Below are 20,066 nucleotides of genomic sequence, written 5' to 3' on the forward strand. Positions count from 1 at the left end.
AGTATCTTCCATGGGCATCTTTTCTAACAGGAAAGAAAACTCCTTAAATTAACAATCAGAAAGATTGTCGTTTAGCGGATCTGCTGACGAAAAGGGTTTTCATCAGAGTATCCTCTCCCTGGACAAAAGAAAATACTCAGACTTCTGATTTCAGTTTTCTCCATTTTCCCCTTTCCTAGGTGATGCAGCATTAGTGTGGTTGACCCTCTGTGAATCACAGCAAGGATCTGGGAGTTTCCAAACTCAAACGGATGAAGGGATGCATCCTTCTGAGACTGCAGAATTCAAAGGGTGCACAGGTTGACAATTAGAAATAAAATGACACCTTCTGAGACTGCAAAATTCAAAGGGTGCACAGGTTGACAATTAGAAATAAAATGACAAACAGGTAACATTTCCGTAAAGAGCATATTGTGTCGATTTATTATAGAATGCAGTTAAAAAAAATATCTTGAGGTTAGCCTCTCCAGTTTAAAAGCACTTAACTAGGGACACTTGAACAGCTATGCAATGGTCTCTCCCTCATCTGCCCCGAACCCCCACCAAGTACTGTAAACAGGGTTTTGAGAACATTCAGTCAAGGTCTTGATATGAACAGCCACATACCTTTGCTTCTTAAAGAACACCATCTTCCACATTTCCAAAGCATGCATTGTTACTTGGCATTAGGTATTTCAAAAGGACAAACCTTGTTATGGTATCGTAAGGCCAAAATAGAATACCTATGGACCAGACACACACATGACAACTAGAAAACAATTACAAACATTTAACCTAGTGTGACAATTCCGTCAGGAATGAATGGGGAAAGGCACTGCATCCTTCTCATACCACCACACGTCTACTGTCCACTTCACATGCTTTGAATTCAGGTCCTGTCAAATAGTTGAAAGGCGTTTTCCATAACATACAATTCACAGGGAGGTTAATACATCTTACACTAGTCTTCCATGGCCGTATTTCTCACCCAAGGGCACAACAGGTATGAATATATGCTATCAGCTTTATTTACAAGTTTATCTTGATGTTTCAGAGGGGTTAAAAAAAATCAATGATCTCAACTGACAGTTCCCCCAAAAAAGGGTTTTGGCTATGATTCATGTATATAAACCACCACGTAAAAGAAATAAATGAAACCCATTTATTGTCTGACCTAAAACATCTAAACTAAAATTTCTCACCCACTAAAAGTTGGCAGTGAAACTGCTCTTTTCTGAGTTTTATAAGCGAAACGCTACGTAGGAATTTCAGATCAACTTCTTTTGCAAAAGCACAAGTTCTAGGTTGCATCAAATAGGATGCTGAGTGGGTGTATTACCGGTAGAATCCCCCTGTGTGTGCTGTTGCAAAGACAGTCATTGAATCTGGAAAGGGGACAGATTTTGCAAATGCTTCCCTATCTTCCCCAAAGATGTAAAACAACAGTGGCATAACTCTATATACGACCAAAGGTTAGTTCTGAAAATCAGTAATACACATGCACAAACATTAGAACGTGAGGGGGAAAAAATGAGACACTACAATTTCCACATTGCATTGTTGTCTTCACAACCTTTCTGCACCAGACAACCTTATGGCTTCACGTGGTGCCTTTTCCTACTGGGAGAGAGAGTCTACCTTGTAGGCTGCTTAGAAACAGAAGGCTCTCCCTGGACCCACGGATCAATCTACCCCTGGCCAAAACAGAACCTACCAGAAAAGAACAAGTACAAAACACTATCGTTATTGGTTTTCTTGAGACGTTCCCAGAAGTCCTTGTGCGATCACCCCAAACTCAGTGATTGGCTCAGGACATTCCCAGGAGCCATGAACATTGACTGACGTGCAGCGTTAGAACCAGAAGACAAAGCCTCGATTCCCTTCTGAGCAACATGGAATTTCTGCCACAGCGATCACAGGCTGCCACCTCCAAAGTTGTGACTGGCCACTTCCACAGTAAAAGATTCCTTCTCGTGAGTATGATTCAGAACACTTCTTCGTCCTGGTGCCCGTTCAGCTTAAGTGGACGGGTGAGTACTCCGGCCGCCTGGTCTGGATAATTTTGGGTTTGGGTCTCTTCATTCTCTCCACCTCGTCTTCTTCCTCGTTCTCCTGATCGCTCTCACACACGTGGACCACCACACTGGGAGTGGTGTCGGTCGCTGCGTGCAATTCATACTTTTCCCCTAGGGAAAGAAAATAATTGCGGGGTAACTCAGGCAAGGACCCGAGGGTCGAAGAGCAAGAGCAAACGGATGCACATGGAGGGGTCAGCTCGGCCAAGCTTCTGTGGGCGTCCAGTGGGGACGGAGGGCCGCAGGCAGCCACACTCTGGATTGGTGTTTCTTTGGTGGCTCGGTCTATATCTCACCACCGTAAATGACTCAGCTTTCCATCAAACACTCTGAGTCCAGGCATATGGAAAGGATGGAGGAGTGTATTTTGTAATTACACTTAGCATGTTCACCAGGCCCTCTAAGCTACCCAGAGGACTTCCCCAGTGTGGTGCAAGGAGCACCCGTTCAGGAAAAGACGGTGCATGAATAAAGGCGTTAGGAAAGGACCTCTTGAGCCCACGAGAGGGACAGGAGGCACGGGGAGGCCCTGCACAGCCCTGCACAGGTGTGCTGGCTGAAACGGGTGCTCTGAAAACATTTTTGACCACACCATATCCTTTTTCACACAACTATCAACCCCTTGAACCAGGAGTGTCCTGCTGTTCTACGTCAGCCTGAATTTTATCAGGTTCAGTCAAGACACTTTTACTCATAAAAAAGGTGTTGCCTCTTCTCTACCCCACGCGTGAGACTGGAATGCTATTGTAACTGTGGCTGAAAGGGGGAAAGAGCCTCAGCATTCTCGGGGTAGGGGGGGAATTAAGGTGGAGGGCCAGAGAGATCACTCAAAATGTTGGTCACGATCCCCTTTACAAATCCCTATCTACCTGCTGAGGAGTCACCATCCAGAAAGCATGGGGGACAGGATCATATTTGCAAAATCTTTGCAATCTTTCAACTGTTGAAAGAAAGACTATTCAAGGTCATAAGCCCTAAGTAAACTAAGGGCAAATTGATCTTCTTATGGCTATTTTCCAGAAGGGTTTCTCAAACAAGCCGTCTGGAAAGAAGCAGTAGGTTCTAGAGTGTGAAGCATGCTCACTAGCAGCGCTTCCTGCCTCTGGCGCAGTTTGACGTCTCTCCCCAGGTGGACGTCCCCTTCCTCCCTTCTCTAGCATCCCGGGAGGTTTCGGCCCTCTGCTACCTAATACACGTTGGCCTGGAGCTGCCAGGAGGAGCGCTGGCCACTTCCGTCTTGACTTCATGCCACCATGAGCAGTAAGTAATGTGATTCTTGCTTTCTACCACAGGGGGAATTTCCGTCAGAGCGATGTTTACGGAGATGTCATCTTTTCCATGTGAAACTGCTGATGGTCCAAGAAAATAAAACCATCCCCTCAGAGGAACATCAAATTGCTGGTCAAGGAGAAAGCTGATGGCCTCAGCGTTTATTGCATTTGCTCCACGAATAGGGCAGAAGGGGGCTCAAAGCTCTTTACCCCAAGACCCCCGCTTGCACCTGCCAGCTCACCCAGACCCTACCAGGTAGGCAGGACAGGAACCTCCAACATTGTACTGTTTCCAGAAAACATGTTTTGAGCACTGCTGATAAGCTAGGCACTATATGAAGTGCTTTTCACACGATGATCCCGTTGACTACTCCACTGGTAATACCCATTTTCTGGATGAGGAGCCTGAGGCCAGAGTACCTTTCTTCCTAAATGCTCACACCTTTGTCCCTTCTGAGGACCGGAACCTCTTCTTTCCCTGGCAAGCTCCCTAGGGGAGCACCCCTCCCTATTGGGCTTTGTGACTGGGGCTCTTTCTCCACTATGATCTATGGGTCTCTGTTCCCTCACACATTCAAAAGGTCGGGGGAGAAGCAGATCAATAGATGAAATTACCTTGACTAAAAATGAAATGGCTAAAAGTGGGGAAAGCCTGTTTTCCTTTTCCAAAATCCAATCACCCATCCCCACTTGGAGCAACAGGACGTGAGGCCGGGTCTTGAGTCCCTCACACCAGCTGTGCTCCGTGGGTGAGGGGATGGATGTACGCGATGCGGCCCAGAGGGGTCATGGTACTTGGTCCCCTGGACCAGCTTGCACGCTTTCCTAAGGGAGGAAGTCAGAGGCAGGCGTGCACGCTCCCACCCCGGGGCATGGGTTACTTCAATTCAGAAGAAAGCAAATAGAGACAATTCACACACTGGCACTGATCACGTGAGAAGTGGGAAGAGCAATGGGGTCGTGGCCACTACTGCTGCAGGCGTGTCTCTGTGCCTTGACCACAATCTCTCCACGTCTCCTTGCCCCCTCTCCACCCAAGGGCACTTCTTACCTGGCCCCAGCTTGGAGATAGCATATAAAAGGTCATAATTTATGACGGGAGTGGCATCTTCCACTTGTTTCCAACCGACGGGCGGCGAGGCAGGAGGAGAGATCAGAAACTGCTTGTCTGGGTTTGGTGGAGCCAGGTGTGAACTTCCTATGTGTAAAGTCTGAGGAGAGAGATAAATGCAGTGGGTTTTCCTCGGGGGAAGAATTGAAGCAGCAGTAACGCTTAATGGCAGCCTACGGAAGACAGGTGTGAAGGAACAACCCATGTCCAGACAGCTGAACAGGTGCAGCCCAAGGATGAATCGCAATACACTTTCTAAGGGTGGGGAAGGGAACTTGGATTATGGTGCAAACATGATTAGAGGCCCCTCGCAGGACAGGGACTCACAGGCACCGGGACTGCAAGTAATTACGCTTGAACTAGACTGATAGAAAATATACAGAGATCATTTTAGTAAACATGGGAGAAGTAAAGCACTATCCCTGAGGTCAAGAGGGATCTCAGCATCAATTGCTTCCAGCTCCTCATATTACGGTGGCATCACATCATATCACAGAAGCTCCAAAGGCTAAGCGACATCTCTAAGATGACCCAGGACTCCTGCCCACCTCGCTCTCAGGCTTCCCTCCCTCTGGGGCTCTGAATCAGACGCCAAAAGTGAGGAAGGAAAAATACATCTACCTTCCAGGATACATATTTAAAACAATAATGATAAGGAACAATGACCAAGATCCTAGTTTGGGCTTAAAAATTATACCAGTGATTAGAGGGCTGTTTGGAGACATCTTACATCAAAATGTTACCAGTTTGGATTTTCTTTGCTCTTTAGTATCCCCCCACAACAAAAAAAATTCACAATGAACCTGCCTTTACTTTAATAAACCAGAAAACGTCGTGGAGAGACCGAGTAATTACTTATATGGAACCCCACCAAACGTAGAAGGGAATTTGCTTCTAAGGATCCAAGGTTGAAGCCTGCGCCTCGCACTCACCACCAGGGGGCAGGGCATCCCGGCTCTCATTTACCCTGGACGGGCAAGTTCACCTTCGCGCAAGGTCAGGAAGCCCCTTTACAGGATCTGCTCCCGTACTGGCAAGGGGAACTCAGGGCCCCAATGCGGGTCTCTTTCAACAGGGAGCAGCATCCGAAGAGCCCCTGCCCCTCCCCCTGCCAAGCTGTTAGACTCCGGTAACATCATCAAATGGAACTCTGTGAGCTGCCTAGAGAAGGCAGTTGCTGGGGGAGGCAGGAAGGGTGATGCAGGAGAAACAGCAAACCCGCCGCACAGCTCCCGGGAATGCCCTGGGGCCGGGACCCCCGCTTACCAGGAGTATTTCTTAGCATTTGCTACCTGCCTGGTGAACCCATTGTTTTCCTTGCAGGCCGGGTCTGGCAGCCCCGTGCTGATGTGCAGGACCGGCTTGCAGATACCAGCTCTCCAGGAGTGAGCGGGCTGCGGGGACCCAGCGCAGAGCCGAACCGCTCTGGCCCGGGGGGGGGGTCAAGGGTAGCCACGCCCACGACCCTGCGGTCCTCCACCTTTGTGAGTCAGGAAAGGCTCTCTTTCTCCCCTCATCACTCAACCCAAGAAGGTCATCTCTGAGGGCACTTTCAAATACACCCCGATGTCTTCTTAAAATAGGTGACATGAAAAATTTCGAGTATGAATTTTGCCCTTCTCAAGATGATTTCTTGGAGTTTTAAATCAACCTAAACGTAATGGATGTCTAAGCTACTTTTTTTTTATTAGTTTCTGCTTTATAACAAAGTGAATCAGTTATACATATACATCTGTTCCCATATCTCTTCCCTCTTGCGTCTCCCTCCCTCCCACCCTCCCCATCCCACCCCTCCAGGTGGTCACAAAGCACCGAGCTGATCTCCCTGTGCTCTGCGGCTGCTTCCCACTAGCTATCTACCTTACGTTTGGTAGTGTATATATGTCCATGCCTCTCTCTCGCTTTGTCACAGCTTACCCTTCCCCCTCCCCATATCCTCAAGTCCATTCTCAAGTAGGTCTGTATCTTTATTCCTGTTTTACCCCTAGGTTCTTCATGACATTTTTTTCCTTAAATTCCATATATATGTGTTAGCTTTTAAGGGTGGGAGGGAGGAGGGAGGAGGGAGGAGGGAGGAGGGAGGAGGGAGGAGGATGGGTATCAATGAACTCGATTCACCTGAGCAAAATATAATTTCATTTCCTTTCCAAGAAATTCCGTCTTATGTAGCTGGAGTCTGGCATCCGCTGCAGATAATGGGTTGCTGAAGTTTATTCTGACTCGTTTGAAGCTCTTAAAATACTGAAAGGTGATATCTTTGTCATATGTCCTAAAGAGGGATTCAAATTTGGCCTGAAAAATAAAAATAAAAGGAGTTGAAATTTACCTGCATATGACCTTTGACTGGATGACTTCATTACGTTTCTTATGGAGGAACCAAATTATTAATCATGTCAAGAACTTCCAACTTTTTTCTTACAGAAGACAGAGAACCCACCTTTCTCCTCTGGGGAGATTCTGCCCTTTTAATTTAATATACGTGATTTATACAAAAGTAAGAATGTACGATTTACTAAATTCATTTAATCAGCTGAACAATTACCAATACTTCAACACTTCTTACAGTCACGGAAACATTCTTTTTAAAGTAGAAGGAACATTTTCATTTGGTCATTTGTCACCCTTCTGGCCTACCAGACCCTATTGTCCTGTGACCTCCCCCAATCTAGTGAGCTCCAATCCCACCACTCAGCTCAGGGCATTGCTTTGTCCATCAGATATTGCTTTTGGACTTAAAAGCACTAATTTCAAAAAAAAAAAAAACCAAACATTATTATTGAATTGGTAACCAATGAAGTTAATGAAAAGGCTTGCATTTCTTAATGTAAAGGAAACAGTTTTTTAAAAATTCCCATTATTATTTTCCCATTCAATCTGTTACTTTTTAACTCTCTAAAATAGTAGTGGTTTCAAAAATTAACATTCTGCCAATGAACCCATTTCTGCACGCTGGCTTTAATATATGTACAGATCTAGCTCTAGTGTTAAAAGAACTAGTGAACACTATGAAACAGCATGAGCCCTTAGAATTGAAATGCCCAAGTTCAAGGACTAAAAGCCTAGATTCAGGAGAGCGTTCATCAGCTCCTGGGAAAAGCTCTAGGGAGCAACCCCGGGCCGGGTCCTGAGTGCGGGTGCCCTTGGGGGGAACTGGGAGGCCACTGCAACCTTTCTGACCAGAGAGGGAGGTGATGGACAGTCTTGAAACTTCCAGGAAGATTATGCAGGGACTTTTAGTCACCGCGCTTTCTGAATCTTTTTTCAGACTTAACTGTGAGGATGGCGAGAGGCAGATGGGGGTGGGATGGCAGATGGTGAGAGCCCAGATGGGGCAGCGTGCCCTCCACCCAGGTGACTGGTGAGAAGGGAGGCCCTGGAGCCCAAAAGTACCCTGGAGACCTATGCAGAGCATGGTGCTTCTGCAGAGGGGAGAGAGGATTCCCAACAAGAAGGGAGAACATCTTTGAGGATATTCACGGCTAGAAAGCGGGGGAGGGGATGGCCCTTCCTGTCCGGTCAGTGCCTGGTCCACAGGGCAGGGCTGTGGGCAGGTCCTGCATTCCCTGCTGGCGGGTGTCTCCACCAGGCAGGTGGCTCAGGGGGAGTAGGAACAGCTCACAACCGTTCTCTCTTCGAATTCCCCGGCTTCGCTTTAGTTGATGGAAATGTCTGTGACTTTCCCACGAGGGGTGTTGCAGAGGCAAAGAATGAGAAAGAATGCACAGCAGATGTTTAAGCTGCGATTTCATCTGGCTGCACGTGACTTTTTCTCCACCCCTCCCGAGCACGGGCAAGTCTGGGGCATAAGTTGTCTGCGCAGATCTGGAATTTCACACGACCTCATCCGTAGGCACTGTGACCAACTGCTTAGTTTTAAAGTTATCATTCATAATTTAAGAGAGATGACTTTGCTGAATATTTTTAGAATACAAGTCAGGGCTTAGGACCAGAACCCAAGAGAACCCACACTATCTTGTTAATTTCATATTGCTATTATGCTATTAGTATTCTCTTATAAAATAATCTTATTTGTTCTAATAACCAATACCTAGTGATTATAGTTATTGGATGGCATCTCTACTCAATTAAGTAAATCAGTGATTTTACTCATATAAAAGCTAACATTAAATACGTAGACTTTGTAGTACTTTTACATGTAGAACATGCTCTAATATCTAGTTCAAAAACTACAGTCCCGGCTTGCAAGCATTGTACACAGTTATGGAGTTAAATTTGATTTAAAAAAAAAAAAGAAAGCTTCCGATGTCTCAGTAGGGCTTTGGGTATAAAGGTATAACATGATCACCGCCCCCCAAACAGAACATACAGAATTCATTCATATATAATATTGTTAGAGATCAATTAGATAGCTTCGTAGCTACTGATGAAAATCTTACATTTTAATCAAATGAAGAAGAAAAGCATAGTAATTAAAATTACTAATTATATTAATAGCCATCAATGAGAGCTGCTTCCCAGGAGGTATACTCATCCCACACTTAAGTTATGTATCCAGTTTTATTACTTATTTGCTATGGCTGCATTTTCTCCAGCTAGAGAAATCTGGAAACTTGAAGACAAGCCCTTGTAATTACTGCAAACATTCAAATATCTTTCTAATATTGATTTCTTGAGATACAAATCAAAGTATCCTGACCTCTAAATGTCAAAGAGAAACATTCTGTTCACTGTCAGAAAAGTCCTCCTTCCAAAAGTTTACTTATTGTTACAACCCACACAGAATGAAAAAACACCACGCCAAACCCTCTCTTACTAACTGGTCAAGGGACACAGACGTTTTTAAATATTGAGAGCTTTAAAAATTCCTTCACAGTTAATTCCTCAGGCAACACCTTTTGATTTTTAAGGCTCCAAGCATTCTGGATGTATTTCAAAACCCCCAAACCCACAAGAGAGCCACATACCCCACTAAGTATTTCAGCTCATTGTCCCAATTACCATAATAGTTTGAAAACTCTCAAAAATCACATTATATCAGAAGCCTTACCCTGGTTTCACTTTCGCTGAAGATCTCACTGTTTGCCACACAGGCAATCAGGGAGCTAAAACTGTAGTTAAAATTTCTAAAGTGCATCTTGCTTTCTTACAGTGAAAGCTACAGCAATTCCCTCAGTCAAGCCCCAAGTAAGGTTCCTTTACCAGAGGCTGTAGGTTCTTTCTTGAGCCCTCACTTATAAAGCACCGAGGTCCGGCCCCCACCGGGAAAAAAAAGCACCGCTTCCAGAGCATCCTGTTTGGACACCAAATTCCTGAGTCAAGTCCTACTTGCTCGCAGGCAGGCAGAGACAGAGTGTAAGTTTCTACTGGAAAGAGGTGACGTCAACACCTTAGTCATTTTCCCTATGCTAATTAACTTTGCTTGGGAGGATGGAAAAAACTGCCGAGGTTTGCTTTGCAGCTGCTTTATCTACCCCTCTTGCAGCATAGTTTCCACTGGTAGTAATTCCATTCAGCCACTCAGTCACCAGGCTCCTCGGCTGAATGGGACGACCCTTCTTAAGATGGAAAATGTTACAGAAGAACAGGAGGAAGGTCTACAGCAGTAAACAGTAATTAGCCTCCAGGGAACTCTCAAGGCTTGGAGAAACCTGGAACCCGAAGTCTTGGCAAGTTGTTTGATCCCTGTAATTTCCTGAACACTTAAATCAAAGTTTCATATGCTGGGGTATTAGAGAAAACATTTTGAAATCAGTCTTGGTCAACGAACTCTGCTTTTAAAGAAAAAGTGGACTTCGTTTTGAAATATGGCCTTTTTTTTTCTGATTAAACTTTATTGGAGGAATGTCCTAATTCCCACTTGTATTTCACAGTGAGAATGTGAGAAGAGATCCTAGGATATTCATTGGAAAACTTTATTATTGTAATTTGAGAACCAAGAATATGCAGCACTTTGATCATTTTCTAACAGCTGCTAAATTCGGGAAAAGATACAAAAATATTTTAGAGGATCTAGCCTCTGAAGCTGAGAAAAGAAACATTCGGAGGTTGTCTGCTTAGAGACTCATAGACTGAAAGTTTTTGTTTTTGCTTTAATTAGGAAAGGAAGAAGAAATAGAAAGAATGTACACTACAATTGAAAAGTTAGTTCAGTTGGCCTTTTTTCAGGTAAGATGTCTGGTCTTGGAGAAGCACACTGGATGTCAGCATGCCAGTTCTTTGAAAAGGCTGCAACTCCTTTTTTGCAACTTTTTACTTTATTACTTTTTAAATTGAAGTATAGTTGATTTACAATGTTGTGTTAGTTTCAGGTATACAGCAAAGTGATTCAGTTATACATATCTATATCTATTCTTTTTCAGATTCTTTTCCCTTATTGGTTATTACAAGATATTGAGTATAGCTCCCTGTGCTAAACTGTAGGTCCTTGTTGGTTATCTCTCTTATATATAGTCGGATGTATTTGTTAATCTTATTAAAAAGCTGCAAGTCTTTGAACTTCCAAGTACTTTGCTAGTTTAGGTCCCTATGGCAGTGTGAGTCCTAGGTCCTTCCTACTCATTATCACCTAAATGCAGTCTCATTATTTATAAAAACACTCTCTAGTCTAGAGGCAGACACCTCTTAAGCTTCCAAAAGTTAAGTGGACTCCTGCTATTCACATTTAAAAATTAACTTCAAAGAATCATTAAAGTCGGCCAATAATAAAAAGAACATATGCAATGGGAAAGAACAAACCAGCGCCTTTATCCCTCCATAAAAGGAAATGCGAAGTCTTCTTGGATGAGTGAGCGCTGCTTAATCTCCATGCATGGTGCCCTGCTCCCAGCTGTAGGGTTATGCAAGAGACCAGTTATGGTGTTTGCTTTGCCAAATTACCCGTAATTGCCAACCCAAGAGATCTAAGTGCATATGTTCTCGAAGAGTTTCGAACGCGGTGAGATAGTATGGCATGCATCAAACGCCAAGAGGAAATGGTCCATTGGGTGGTGCTTGATTCTGGGAACTGTGCCCTGGGATTGGCTGCATCTCGGTGCAGAGCCTGCAGCGTACCCTGGAGACCCATGCAGGCTTTGGTGGTGGCCTGGGGGTGGCAGTGGGGGTATGGGAGGCCAAGGGGAAAGGCACGGGAGGTAGAAGGCACAGAAGTGCATTCCCCTCCTACGGAGCGGCTGTCCCTCCTTTTCTCTTTCTCCTGGAGTCCACCTTGGCGAATAAGGGTTAAAAGGAGATCAGAGGAGGAAGAGGAGGTTAATTTCACCATCTCCTCCTCCTCCTATTAAAACTCATGACAGGACGTCGTGTGGGCAAATCTGGAACATTTCTGTCCATCTGGGACAACAGCAGTGAACTCACCCAGATTTACAATTGTGGTTTCATTAATACAGATGGGATAAAAAAAATTTTTAAAAAGGAATAGTGAGGTATTTGAAGATGGTTGAACTGTCTTTGCTCCTAGAAATAAAGGATAAATGATAGATCTTTCATTAGGCTGTCCAGAAAGCCTCCCAAAACATGCAGTTCTGTACGTGCCTTTGAGCTGATGGTAAGCTCCATCTGAATCATATTTAGGGAACTTGGGTGCTTCCATTTCTAGATCAGAGAAAGGGGCTCAACGTTGTGGCCGACCGTAGGGAGGCTGGCAAAAACCACTGGGTCACAAAGTGTACCTGAGAGAGATGGCACCTAGGGTCCAATAACACAGGCTTCCCACAGCGTGAGAGGAACGGAGCATGGACACTTCGTGGTGCTCCAAAGCCCCGGCTGGCCAAGGGGACAGACACCTGTCCCTGAACCCAAAGGGCCTTCCTTTTATTGGCTCACCTGACAGTTCTTGCTAGGAATGTCCACTCTTCGACTGCACGTCTATTAGACATGAACTTGCACTTCTAAACGTCCTACGGTATTTGTCTATCCCTTGTGGTTTGAAAGGCAAGTACTTTTTTGATTCTTGTTTGCAAGCTGGATGTAAGTGATTTGAAGAAAGCAGGGCCCACAACAACGTCTCATTAGAACTCTTGAAAAGCATACTAAAAATTGCACTTAAAATAGTAAAACAGGGGCTTCCTTGGTGGCGCGGTGGTTGGGAGTCCGCCTGCTGATGCGGGGGACGCGGGTTCGTGCCCCGGTCTGGGAGGATCCCACGTGCCGCGGAGTGGCTGGGCCCATGGGCCGTGGCCGCTGAGCCTGCGCGTCCGGAGCCTGTGCTCCGCAATGGGAGAGGTCACAACAGTGAGAGGCCCGCGTACCGCCAAAAAAAAAAAAAAAAAAAGTAAAACAGAAGCCAGAAGTTAGAGAAGAAATGAAATGCTTGAGTCCACTGAAAGCTTTAGATGTTTTGCATTTCTTCCATTCGTGCCATTAAAAATCTTAAATGAATCTCTTCAACCTGCATTTGCTTCCTCTGGCTCCAAGCCGTGAGAGCATATTTTCATTAAGAAGTTTCCATTCTCAGTGAGGAACAATTGAGGTGTATGTGGAAATCCATCATTCCCATTACAGCACCCTTAAAGCATAGTGAGGATGACCTCAGCATGCCCATTATAAACCCCAAGGAGTTTACAACTACGCCAAGAATGTGCCACCAGTGAAGCCTTCTACAGAATGACCACAGAGAGAAACCGAGTTCTGACTTTGCTGTGCAAATCAAAGCTGAGCGAAGAAGAAATCTGCAGATCTCCTGGGTGGGAAAATGGCACACCTGATTGAGATCAAAGGTATCAGAGAGTTTATCTTGAATGCCAATTAAACTTGTGTTTTAATGGAGCTTTTCGCTTCTGAGATAATGGGATAGCTTTACTGTTATTTAATATTCGTAACCCTTCCCTGTATAATGTGGAGCATTGTTCCCCAACCTAAGTTACTGTACACAGGGGCCTCTGAGTCATCTTTACCACTTGCCAGTCTAAAAGGTGTTATTAACTGAGGGGACACTTCTTGTCCTCACTTGGAAACCAGGTTAATATCAACTTCCCAGTTGCAGTGAAGACTGAACAATCTGACACAGGCAGAGTGCCCAGTATAGTGCTTGAAACACAATCAGTGGTTGATGCATGTTAGTGTGTTTCTAGTTCCCATTTCATCGATAAGAATACCGAGGTCCACAGGGCCTCACTGTGTTGAGGAGAGTCAGGACTCACCCTGATCCTTTTTTTTTTTTTTTTTTTTTTTTTGTGGTCCACGGGCCTCTCACCGCTGTGGCCTCTCCCGTTGCGGAGCACAGGCTCCGGAAGCCCAGGCTCAGTGGCTATGGCTCACGGCCCCAGGCGCTCCGCGGCATGTGGGATCTTCCTGGACCGGGGCACGAACCCCTGTCCCCTGCATCGGCAGGCGGACTCTCAACCACTGCGCCACCAGGGAAGCCCCACCCTGATCCTTTGATTGCGGATTCCATGGAACTATGCTTGCCTCGCAGCAGTGCCCTTTGGTACTTCCCCATCTCCATTCTCTCAGTCCCTCTGGCATCCTGGATGGCTTCCTCTCCTACGTGCCCCACTGGTCAATGGAGGGGTCTCTAGGTTCTCTGTAGCATCCCTGGCACCCCTGCACACCATTTCAGGCAGCCACAGTACCTTTCTAAGTGGCCTCGCTGTGGCCAATTTCTTACTGCCCCAAAATAGTGTGTAATTCCCACAACATAAAACTTCCCAAAGCTGAGCTTGATCACATTCATCTCCTACTGTAAAGATTTCAGTGACTTCCCATTGCTCTGTAGGTTAAAGGGGAAGATTTTCACTTGGCATTCATCCATTTGTCGATCCATGCATCTATCTACCCATTTGTTCTTTCACCCAAGCACAGTTCCAGGTGTTGGGGGTTCAGAGATGAAGAGAGACAAAACCCCCTGCCCTCATGGAGCTTACATTCTAGATGGGAAGAAAGAAAAAGAAATGAGATAAATGGGTAAAATACATAGTGTGTTTAGATAGTGGTAAGTGCTGGGAATAAGGCAGAGATGAGGGATAGGAAAAGCTGGGAAAAGGAGAAAGAGGGAAAGAAAGAAAAAGGAAGGAAGGAAGGGAGGGAGGAAGGCGTCCCTGAGAAGATGACAGGTGGGAACATCAAGACCTGAAGGAAGTGGCGGAGTGAACTGGGAGATGCTCGGAACAGCATTTCAGGCCAGGGAACAGAAGGCACAAAGGCCCCTGGCGTGTTCCAGGCCCAGCAGGAGGCTCAGGATGGCAGTAGAGGAAGGACGTGGAGAAAGTGGTTGGGAGCAGGACCACGTGAGACCTTGAGCTATTGGAAGGTCGCTGGCTTGCATGCTGATATCAGAGGGTTTTGAGCAGAGGAGAGGCATGAACTAATGTCCATGCAACAGAACCACTCCAGTGTCTGGGTTCAGAAAAGAGGGAAGGCACAGGCTGGGGGCAAGGCACCCCTAAGGCACGAGACCTTCTCTGACTACGGAGCCCATGACTCCTCTAGGCAGCCCTCAGCTCTGCCTGCTTTCCTCAGTTCCGTCAGCCAGATCCTCCCTAGTCGCGTCTCTGCCTGCCAAACTTCTATTCATCCTTCAAAGCCCATCACCAAACATCCGTTCTCCAGGAGGCACCCCTCCGGACTTTATGTTCTCTCCCTCCTTTAACCCCTGTGTCCTCCTCCACCCCCCCATCCCTCCGGCTCTCAGTGCAGTCTGCCTGGCATCCTAGTTATATTCTTACCTGGCAATCTCCCTACTACAGTGAGAGCTGCTTGAGGGCACCACTGCTCATCCTGCCACTCCCTGGAGATGCAGATAAATGCTTGTGAAGTTCAGGGACTACACCAGGGAGGGTCCATCTGAGACGGGCAAAGAGCCAGCATCCACCAGCCGTCAAAGGGCCAAGGCCATCTGTGTTCCTAACTGGAGGGTTTCTAGTGCCTTTGGTTTGAACAAAGACCTCCTTTTCGTTGCAGGGCGTGGTAAAGGTACAAGTTTGCTCAGTGGGTGCTGGTCACATTCCAGGGTGTACTTCCTCTGTCCTTGTTGCATGGTGGCTCGCAGGACGTCCAGGCACGGGACTGCACCACCAGCTCCAGACTCTGAGGCCTCACCCCCTGGACACTTCCAGAGGCCTTGTGACTCTCCTTAGGGGTCTACGGCTGGGGTCTCGACAGCCCTTTGTCCTTTGGGCAGAACATGTTCAATTTAATATATGTTCACTTGTCTCTTTTAAATGCCTATTTTTTAGGGTGTGTTTTATAAGGTTCACGGTAGGGAGTAGAATCTGTATAGAAGTTACAAACAAAATGCTTTTATTGGCAGATGTACCCAAAATCTTTCATCCATGAGGTTCATGATCAAAAATGTTTGAAGGCCTATTGTCTCAGCAGTAGGGTGATTAAATTCCCAATTTTCTGCTTGTTTGTGACGATCACATGTAAGAAAGAGAACAGGAAAATATTCTTCTTTCTGATTTCTAAAGGCGTTTCCATTTTTGTTCTCTCTGAAGGGTAATCAGGGAATGGGCTGGAGAGCAGGGCAGAGCCAGATGTGGGCTCAGGAATTTACTGCTCATAGAATTGCTTTATTACTGGTAAGATCTGCTCGGCCACAGGGAGGGGCCTTGTATGAAAGAAAATGTAAAACAAAGCTGATAACCTTTTTTTGTGGGACTTGGAAGGTTCTAACCAGAACTCCTTAGACAAGAGGGTGCCCTTGTCTCCCACTACAGAGGGTGATGCCTATGAATTCTAAACTTGAGCTGAGAAAACCATCTTTAATGAAAATCACCTTTATGTTTAATAACCATTAATCTTCTGAATCTGTAGGATAACACAAAAGAAATGATATTAATACTAAACTTCAGCCTGGGTCATTTTTGATACTTTGCGGAAAAAAATGGAAAAGGCTGAAATATCATTTGATACTTTACACAGATTAGTACAAGATAGTATACAAATAATTTCTATTTCTGAGATAACGCGGAACTTCCTATTACTTAATTTTTTAAAAAAGTGGCTTATTGACACCAGTGCCACAAATGATGGAAGCAGTGGTGAAAATGCTACACACATGTCTTAGCAGAATGGCCATCGTGCTCTGTTAAAGCTTATGGTGGAACTGAAGGAAAAATGCAATCACCCTCAAAGAGAAAAAAAAAAAAAGAAAGAAAGAAAAGACATAAAGTAAAATAAAACAACCAACTGATTGGGGAAAAGTAAGGCGGAAACATGTTCAAATCGATACCTTAAAAGAGAGGTCACAGTTCATCCAAGATTTCATCTTGTTTGTTCAATTCCGTGTGCACTTGAAATCCCATTAACTCTTTTTTCTTTATTACCTCAATCTTTCCCTGGTACATGAAGGTTAATCCCCCACCTCTGTCACTTCTTGGAAACGCACTATTTGCAAAGCTTAAGATGGAGAAATAGCCACAGGCTAATCAAAACTATACTTAATGACTTGAAGACCAGCAGCCCCGGATTAAGGGAGGTAACTTTTATTTAAAGCCAGTTGGGGCCAAAGCCCCCCTAATAATCCTTCCTCAATTGTTCTCTTTATTCCTTTCTAGACCCACTTTGCTTTAATGATTGATTTTCACTTCTGCTTTGAAGCTCTTCTGAAGCCAGGGCACAATCCTGCAGTGACAAAAACGTGGACAAGAACACTGGTGCAGGGGCTTGGCTTCCCTGCTGGCGCAATGGTTAAGAATCCTCCTGCCAATGCAGGGGACATGGGTTCGAGCCCTGATCCGTGAAGATCCCACATGCCATGGAGCAACTGAGCCCGCGTGCCACAACTACTGAGCCTGCGCTCTAGAGCCCGCGAGCCACAACTACTGAAGCCCGCATGCCACAGCTGCTGAAGCCCACGCGCCTAGAGCTTGTGCTCCGCAACAAGAGAAGCCCCTGCAAAGAGAGGCCCACTCACAGCAACAAAGAGTAGCCCCCGCTTGCCGCAACTAGAGAAAGCCCGCATGCAGCAACGAAGACCCAACACAATCAAAAATAAATAAGTAAAATAAATAAATTTATTTAAAAAAAGAAAAAGAACACAGTAATGCTAAAGAAACAGAATGTTGGGGGAGACTATGGTCTAATAAAATTCAACTTTAAATAAAAAAAAAGGACACTCGCGCAGGGGTGGGCTGGTGACAGGCTGCTCTTGTGTTCATCAATCACCAGGACCCGGTTACCTTCCATTCCAGCTCCAAACAGCTTTCACAACCCCAGACTGATTCATTCCCACCCAGTAAATCCCTTTACATTCAAAAGATGAGTTCGACACTGTTGTGTGAACGCTGACGGAAAAGCCCTGTTCCTCTCATTCTACGATCCATCCTCATCTCAGAAGAACTGACACAACTAAAACCCTGGGTGGCACGTGTGCTGCCTTGAGGCAGGCCCGGATCCTGTTCCGGTTCTGGTAGTTTCTCGCAGGGAACCTGGCACAGCGCTGGGGGCACGCAGACACCCCTTCAATACCAGGTGAGTGACTGGCCAAACCAGAGTCGAAGGTCAAAAAAGAGGAAGGGGAAAAGAATGAGGTCAAACCGAACTCTGTAAATCTTTAGCACCAGATATGAAACCCAGTTTTCAATAACTTGGCTACGAAGAGTTTGTACCCACACCCAGTTTTCAATCTCAGGATCTCAGCTCAGAAATCGTTGTTTTGCCAAGTTTGGGAGAAGAGAAAAGTATTACGTGTTCCCACCCCCAGGCCCCATTTCCGTGTCTGTTGTTGGGAAGTTACCGATCTTTTCACACTGACATTGCCTTCTTTGAGGATTATTTAAAAGTCTAGGGCTTCCCTGATGGCGCAGTGGTTGAGAGTCCACCTGCTGATGCAGGGGACACGGGTTCGTGCCCCGGTCCAGGAAGATCCCACGTACCACGGAGCGGCTGGGTCCATGCGCCATGGCCGCTGAGCCTGCGTGTCCGGAGCCTGTGCTCCGCAATGGGAGAGGCCACCACAACAGTGAGAGGCCCGCGTACCGCAGAAAATAAGAAAAAAAAAAAAGTCTGATAAGTCGCCTGAGGAACTATCTCCTGTCACCTCCATGCAGGTAACATGATTGTGATTCATGTTGAATCAAGTTTCATGTTTGAATCAAGAATTCATGTTTGAATCAAGTGATTCAAAACATACTTAACAAACAATAAACTATAAATACAGGACAAACAAGGCACCACCACAACTTGGATATCATGCTTTCACCATGAAAAGCAAGAACAATCATGCCAACTTTGTTCGTTAGGAAAATTGGGGTGTTTATGGCAAGTGACTTAAAATTTGCACACCCATCTTTGCACCAGAGCATCTGAGAAGTGAGAGCTGCCTCCTTTCCCTCAAGTCTAGAATGGCCAAGTTAGTTTACTGGTTGTGAACTGGCAGCCCCCCTCCCCCCAAATAAAAATATTAGTTGTCAATATGTAAAAATCGGGAGGTTTCACATAGAAATAGAATTTCTGGTTCCTTTGGGATTAAAAAAAAAAAAAAAGGAAGATGTGGCAATAATGGGCCCAGAGGTCTGCTCGGCAACGGCTGAACCCTTGGCTAAGCCCCTGCTTTTCGAATACCAATGGCCCCGTCGCTCCTGACCCCAAAAGCATTTGAGTTTTTGGCCTCTGGCTTAATTTAGTAAGTCATCAAAAATAGATTAGTCACCTGCTTTGAGCCAGATACTGAGAGGTAGGGATACACACAAAGCAGCTTACCCATCCATATCCCTGTGGCTCAAAATGTTCTGTGTCAAATAATCTACTCCAAATAATACATTGGGAGAGTGTGTCCCTCGCTCCTTACACAGCAATTCTTTATTTTATTTTTTTCTGGCTCAACACATTTCTACGTGTGACTACCTGGGCATTTGCAGGATGTTCTCTCTACTCCTGAAATTATACTCTCATGCAAGTGAATGGTGAGGACGTTATTATAGGGCTGACCTAGATTCCGCTCAAACGTTTACAAACCACAGTTGGTTTCTTTAGCAATCGTTAGGGAGACATGATTGGGCCATACCAGGGAGGCACACAGCACGACTGAGAATCAGAACTTATGGATGTCTATAGAACTGGCTTACGATGAATGAAGACAGAAGGGTTTTGTTATGACCAATATTCAGTGACACGGTTGGAAAGATGATCTAAAAGTAGACTGAGATCCAGGTATTCTCAGGGTGTGGCTTTTAAGATAGTTTTTCAAAAGATCATTTTGAGAAGACAGCATTTTAAACTGCTCTTGCAAGATTCTAGGATACAGTTTGATCAATCTTCTTATGTTGAACTAACTGTCGGAAGGCGGAGGCTGACTTCACCCTTGAGTCTGAGCTGCCCTGGCACTTCCATCCCCAGGGAGGTCGTGGTGGCACTACTGGCCCTGTGGAGGAGAAATTACGTGGCACATACAGTGATCAACTACCAGGGTCTGCTGAGCCCCACTTCTGCTCTTATAAACCCCGCAACCAACCAAAACTACAGCAGTTATCCTCTGAGAGAGAGCTCCTTGTGCAGGAGGTTTATTAGGGGGTTCTCCTGGGATCAACCCCCAGGGAAGGAGAGGAAAGCAGAGGGGAGTGGGGAGGAGAAAAAGAGGCTGGGCAGAGGGAGAGTAGGGCTACCATGAGGTCCCACTGGCAGCCTCGCTGGTCCTGTGGGGTGTTCTGAAGACAGGATGACCCTCACTGGAGCAGAAGGGCTGGGCCTTGATACCCCACACTGGTCAGCTCTGGGATGGGGGCGGTACCT

General features: G+C 45.8%; 1 protein-coding gene across 3 annotated transcripts in view; it reads right to left on the reverse strand.

The window, feature by feature from the left end:
* Positions 1–394: 394 nt before the first annotated feature.
* RCAN1 (regulator of calcineurin 1) overlaps positions 395–20,066 on the reverse strand; it is a 97,267-nt gene continuing 77,595 nt past the window's right edge. The window contains exons 1-4 of one of the 3 annotated variants that reach the window (XM_082625216.1): positions 9,597–9,715; positions 6,555–6,728; positions 4,377–4,536; positions 395–2,165 (exon numbers count right to left, since the gene is read on the reverse strand). In XM_082625216.1, coding sequence (XP_082481342.1) covers positions 1,993–2,165; positions 4,377–4,536; positions 6,555–6,728; positions 9,597–9,686 — 597 coding nt within the window. In that variant the 5' untranslated portion in view covers positions 9,687–9,715 and the 3' untranslated portion in view covers positions 395–1,992. Of the gene's footprint in view, positions 2,166–4,376; positions 4,537–6,554; positions 6,729–9,444; positions 9,716–20,066 lie in introns of those variants that run through there. The other 2 variants (XM_082625217.1, XM_082625215.1) reach the window with 2 other exon arrangements.

The sequence above is a fragment of the Mesoplodon mirus genome, assembly GCF_964341445.2.
Source record: "Mesoplodon mirus genome assembly, chromosome: 6".
Lineage (NCBI taxonomy): Eukaryota > Metazoa > Chordata > Mammalia > Artiodactyla > Ziphiidae > Mesoplodon > Mesoplodon mirus.